Below are 5,960 nucleotides of genomic sequence, written 5' to 3' on the forward strand. Positions count from 1 at the left end.
AATGTTATGTGTCTCAGGAAGGAGAGGCCCCTCCTAAAATGCCCGGCTGCCGGCTGACCAAAAACCACTGGAAGGACATCATGTTATGTTTCTTTGATTAGGTGTGCCATGAAGGAGATCAACAGTCAGTGAAGGTGTGAGCCGTCTCCAACCAGGAAGTGCTTTGATTAGGGTGTGTCAGAAGGCCACAGCTGGAGTGTTTAAGGGGTGTCAGGAAAGAGCTAAAATGTTATGTTTCTATGGAGTGCAAGGGGGTGTCCACAAAGAGCCTGCTGGAGTGCAAGGGGTGTCTACAAAGAGCCTGCAATAAGCTGAAGCAAAAGTCATGAAGCTCAAGGGGTGTCCACAAAGAAATATCCATCCACTCTCCTGCTGGAGTGAGCAGGGATTCAACACACTAATGCCTGCTGGATGTGTGTGTGTGGGGTGTCCACAAAGTGCCTGCTGTGTGCAAGGTGAGCAGAGATCTGTCTTTCTCCTTTGTCTCTGCGTTCATTAACAACACACTAATGTGTGTGTGTGTGTGGTGTGTGTGGAGGTACAAATCTGAGTCTCATCCGTTCATTAACAACACACTGCTGGAGTGCTGTCTGTGTGTGTGTGGGGTGTCTGTGTCTGTGTGTGTGAGCCTGCTGGTAGTGCAAGGTTTTAGATGGTTTCAGACCCTTCAGCAAACAAGGCCGTCGCTGGACTAGTGCAATACTCCGGGGACCCCTCCGTGTCGGCTGACAAAAAGCCTGCTGGAAGTGCAAGGGCCATGAAGGAGATGTCAGTACAAAGAGCCTGTCTCCAACCAGGAAGTGCAAAGGGGTGTCTACAAAGAGCCTGCTGGAGTGCAAGGGGTGTCTACAAAGAGCCTGCTGGAGTGCAAGGGGTGTCCACAAAGCCTGCTGGAGCCTGCTGGAGTGCAAGGGGTGTCTACAAAGAGCCTGCTGGAGTGCAAGGGGTGTCACAAAGAGCCTGCTGGAGTGCAAGGGGGTGTCTACAAAGAGCCTGCTGGAGTGCAAGGGGGTGTCTACAAAGAGCCTGCTGGAGTGCCAGGGGTGTCTACAAAGAGCCTGCTGTGCAAGGGGTGACAAAGATGCCCCCAAAGAGCCTGCTGGAGTGCAAGGGGGTGTCTCAATCTGCTGGATGTCAGGAGGTGTTATTCAAAGAGCTCTTCTGGACGTGCAAGAGATGTCTACACAGGATGCTTAGTGGGAAGCTGTCTGTTATTATTCTAGATGTTCACAGTGACATTATGGGAAGCTGTCTGTTATTATTCTAGATGTTCACAGGACAAGATTGCACAGGAGTCAATCTGGGCTGGCTGTTATTATTATAGATGTCAGAGATGTTCACAGGACATTATGGAAGCTGTCTGTTATTATTATAGATGTTCACAGGACATTATGGGAAGCTGTCTGTTATTATTATAGATGTTCACATGACATTATGGGAAGCTGGCTGTTATTATTATAGATGTTCACAGGACATTATGGGAAGCTGGCTGTTATTATTATAGATGTTCACAGGACATTATGGAAGCTGGCTGTTATTATTATAGATGTTCACAGGACATTATGGAAGCTGGCTGTTATTATTATAGATGTTCACAGGACATTATGGGAAGCTGTCTGTTATTATTATAGATGTTCACAGCACATTATGGAAGCTGGCTGTTATTATTATAGATGTCAGAGATGTTCACAGGACATTATGGAAGCTGTCTGTTATTGTTATAGATGTTCACAGGACATTATGGAAGCTGTCTGTTATTATTCTAGATGTTCACAGGACATTATGGAAGCTGTCTGTTATTATTATAGATGTCCACAGGACATTATGGAAGCTGTCTGTTATTATTATAGATGTTCACAGGACATTATGGAAGCTGTCTGTTATTATTATAGATGTTCACAGGACATTATGGAAGCTGTCTGTTATTATTATAGATGTTCAAAGGACATTATGGAAGCTGTCTGTTATTATTTATTATAGATGTTCACAGGACATTATGGAAGCTGTCTATTATTATAGATGTTCACAGGACATTATGGAAGCTGTCTGTTATTATTATAGATGTTCACAGGACATTATGGAAGCTGTCTGTTATTATTATAGATGTTCACAGGACATTATGGAAGCTGTCTGTTATTATTATAGATGTCAGAGATGTTCACAGGACATTATGGAAGCTGTCTGTTATTATTATAGATGTTCACAGGACATTATATGGGAAGCTGTCTGTTATTATTATAGATGTTCACAGGACATTATGGAAGCTGTCTGTTATTATTATAGATGTTCACAGGACATTATGGAAGCTGTCTGTTATTATTATAGATGTCAGAGATGTTCACAGGACATTATGGAAGCTGTCTGTTATTATTATAGATGTTCACAGGACATTATGGAAGCTGTCTGTTATTATTATAGATGTTCACAGGACATTATGGAAGCTGTCTGTTATTATTATAGATGTTCACAGGACATTATGGAAGCTGTCTGTTATTATTATCAGAGATGTTCAAAGGACATTATGGAAGCTGTCTGTTATTATTTATAGATGTTCACAGGACATTATGGAAGCTGTCTGTTATTATTATAGATGTTCACAGGACATTATGGAAGCTGTCTGTTATTATTATAGATGTTCAAAGGACATTATGGAAGCTGTCTGTTATTATTATAGATGTTCAAGGACATTATGGAAGCTGTCTGTTATTATTATAGATGACATTATGGAAGCTGTCTGTTATTATATAGAGAGATGTTCACAGGACATTATGGAAGCTGTCTGTTATTATTATAGATGTTCACAGGACATTATGGAAGCTGTCTGTTATTATTATAGATGTTCAAGGACATTATGGAAGCTGTCTGTTATTATTATAGATGTTCACAGGACATTATGGAAGCTGTCTGTTATTATTATAGATGTTCACAGGACATTATGGAAGTTATCCTGTTTTTATTCTCATGTTCCCACAGAAACCTTGGAAGAAACAATGACCCAGAGGAACCAGAACCGATTTTATGGATTCCTGTGTGCCTATTTCACCTCCATGTACGGCCACAGCCCGGGCCTTTATAGAAACATGATGGTGAAGGAGGTGGAGGAGGTCCAACGCGGCCTGTCTGGGACCTGTCTGATCAACGTAAGTCTATAACCAACCGTACACCTGAACATGGTCCAGTGGGGCCTGTCTGGGACCTGTCTGATCAACGTAAGTCTATAACCGTACACCTGAACGTGGCCCAGTGGGGCCTGTCTGGGACCTGTCTGATCAACGTAAGTCTATAACCGTACACCTGAACGTGGCCCAGTGGGTCCTGTCTGGGACCTGTCTGATCAACTTAAGTCTATAACCGTACACCTGAACGTGGCCCAGTGGGGCCTGTCTGGGACCTGTCTGATCAACGTAAGTCTATAACCAACCGTACACCTGAACGTGGCCCAGTGGGGCCTGTCTGGGACCTGTCTGGTCAACGTAAGTCTATAACCAACCGTACACCTGAACGTGGCCCAGTGGGGCCTGTCTGGGACCTGTCTGATCAACGTAAGTCTTTAACCGTACACCTGAACGTGACCCAGTGGGGCCTGTCTGGGACCTGTCTGATCAACGTAAGTCTATAACCGACCGTACACCTGAACGTGGCCCAGTGGGACCTGTCTGGGACCTGTCTGATCAACGTAAGTCTATAACCGTACACCTGAACGTGGCCCAGTGGGGCCTGTCTGGGACCTGTCTGATCAACGTAAGTCTATAACCGTACACCTGAACGTGGCCCAGTGGGGCCTGTCTGGGACCTGTCTGATCAACGTAAGTCTATAACCGTACACCTGAACGTGGCCCAGTGGGGCCTGTCTGGGACCTGTCTGATCAACGTAAGTCTATAACCTGAACGTGGTTTGTTGGTTTTGGAAACGACTGCAGGCACCACAGCGTTAATGCCTGTTTTTTTCTTCCCCTCCATTTTCTAATAGGTGGGAAACGCAAAACAAATGCAAACCAGGATCCAGATGTCCCTGACCGAAGAGGAGTACTCTTGGTTTTCAGACTTCCTGAAATTAATGCACTGCCTCCCAGGGGAAAGAAAGCCCAGTACTTCTTTTTCAATTCCACCAACACTGAGATCAAGAACCTGCCCGTCTACCTGAGGGAGGCGTGGAAGGAGATGGGCCTGCCTGGAAGCCCGACCTTCACTGACCTGCGGACTTCCATCTTCAGTCATGTCAGTCAAATGGGATATAAATGAAAAGATACTACTCTCAACCGGCTGACCCCTGAAAGCCATCAAAATATCATATTTTATCTGTTTGTTTGTGTTTCTTACAGGTCAAAAACGTTCTCCCGAATGCCGACGGGGAAACGTTGGCCGACTTCGTGCGCCACGACAGCCGGATGGAAGCCAAACGTTACGCGGTGAATCCTTCCAAAGCTGGTGAAACCAGCGCCTTCCGTGAGACGCCGTTGAAGGGGAGAAGGTACCGCACCGCGGGCGCCGCAGAGAACCAGCCATCCACCTCCAGAAAGCAGAAGACGAGAGAGAGGAAGTCTCCGAGCGGAGCACCACCCCTGAAGAGACCGAGGTGCAGTACTAGGAGTCTGGCACGTCCCCCGGGGAGGAGCAGCAGGAACGGACAAACTCTAGGAAAATAAGATATTCAGAGACAACGCAGATCAGATTACACTTGTACACCGTTTAACACTCAAGAACAAACAGATACTCGGGCGTGGTGGTCTCCTCCAACTGAAGGGCATGGTGGTCTCCTCCAACTGAAGGGCATGGTGGTCTCCTCCAACTGAAGGGCATGGTGGTCTCCTCCAACTGAAGGGCATGGTGGTCTCCTCCAACTGAAGGGCATGGTGGTCTCCTCCAACTGAATGGCATGGTGGTCTCCTCCAACTGAAGGGCATGGTGGTCTCCTCCAACTGAAGGGCCTCCCACTGTGTCAGGTTCTGAAACAGCTGAGGTCCATTTAAAGCCCCAAACAGACTCCAGGAGAAAGAAGGATGAGGAAAGAGGGGGGTTGACCTCTGACAGTCAGGTGAAAGAGGGGGGGTTGACCTCTGACAGTCAGGTGGAAGAGGGGGGTTGACCTCTGACAGTCAGGTGGTCAGGGGGGTTGACCTCTGACAGTCAGGTGGAAGGAGGGGAGCTGTCTTCTGACAGTCAGGTGGAAGGAGGGGGAGCTGTCTTCTGACAGTCAGGTGGAAGAGGGGGGGTTGACCTCTGACAGTCAGGTGGAAGGAGGGGAGCTGTCTTCTGACAGTCAGGTGGAAGGAGGGGGGGTTGACCTCTGACAGTCAGGTGGAAGGAGGGGGGGTTGACCTCTGACAGTCAGGTGGAAGGAGGGGGGGTTGACCTCTGACAGTCAGGTGGAAGGAGGGGGAGCTGTCTTCTGACAGTCAGGTGGAAGGAGGGGAGCTGTCTTCTGACAGTCAGGTGGAAGGAGGGGAGCTGTCTTCTGACAGTCAGGTGGAAGAGAGGGGGTTGACCTCTGACAGTCAGGTGGAAGGAGGGGAGCTGTCTTCTGACAGTCAGGTGGAAGGAGGGGAGCTGTCTTCTGACAGTCAGGTGGAAGGAGGGGAGCTGTCTTCTGACAGTCAGGTGGAAGGAGGGGAGCTGTCTTCTGACAGTCAGGTGGAAGGAGGGGTTGACCTCTGACAGTCAGGTGGAAGGAGGGGTTGACCTCTGACAGTCAGGTGGAAGGAGGGGGTTGACCTCTGACAGTCAGGTGGAAGGAGGGAGCTGTCTTCTGACAGTCAGGTGGAAGGAGGGGAGCTGTCTTCTGACAGTCAGGTGGAAGGAGGGGAGCTGTCTTCTGACAGTCAGGTGGAAGGAGGGAGCTGTCTTCTGACAGTCAGGTGGAAGGAGGGGCTGTCTTCTGACAGTCAGGTGGAAGGAGGAGCTGTCTTCTGACAGTCAGGTGGAAGGAGGAGCTGTCTTCTGACAGTCAGGTGGAAGGAGGG

General features: G+C 48.1%; 1 protein-coding gene across 1 annotated transcript; it reads left to right on the forward strand.

The window, feature by feature from the left end:
- Positions 1 to 1,081: 1,081 nt before the first annotated feature.
- On the forward strand, positions 1,082 to 4,922 carry LOC135566248 (uncharacterized). The gene is made up of 5 exons (XM_065014036.1): positions 1,082 to 1,232; positions 2,974 to 3,129; positions 3,812 to 3,871; positions 3,971 to 4,218; positions 4,323 to 4,922. The coding sequence occupies exons 1-5, from the start codon at positions 1,082 to 1,084 to the stop codon at positions 4,644 to 4,646; spliced, it is 939 nt and encodes a 312-aa protein (XP_064870108.1). The 3' UTR covers positions 4,647 to 4,922.
- The last annotated feature ends 1,038 nt before the right edge of the window (positions 4,923 to 5,960 follow it).

The sequence above is a fragment of the Oncorhynchus nerka genome, unplaced genomic scaffold (assembly GCF_034236695.1).
Source record: "Oncorhynchus nerka isolate Pitt River unplaced genomic scaffold, Oner_Uvic_2.0 unplaced_scaffold_6418, whole genome shotgun sequence".
Lineage (NCBI taxonomy): Eukaryota > Metazoa > Chordata > Actinopteri > Salmoniformes > Salmonidae > Oncorhynchus > Oncorhynchus nerka.

Coding starts and splice junctions, on each gene's coding strand:
- LOC135566248 (XM_065014036.1), top strand. CDS start 1,082: ATGCCCCCAAAGAGCCTGCTGGAGTGCAAGGGGGTGTCTCAATCTGCT. Junction 1,233..2,973: donor TATTATTCTAGATGTTCACA/GTGACATTATGG, acceptor ATGTTCCCACAG/AAACCTTGGAAGAAACAATG. Junction 4,219..4,322: donor GGACTTCCATCTTCAGTCAT/GTCAGTCAAATG, acceptor TGTTTCTTACAG/GTCAAAAACGTTCTCCCGAA.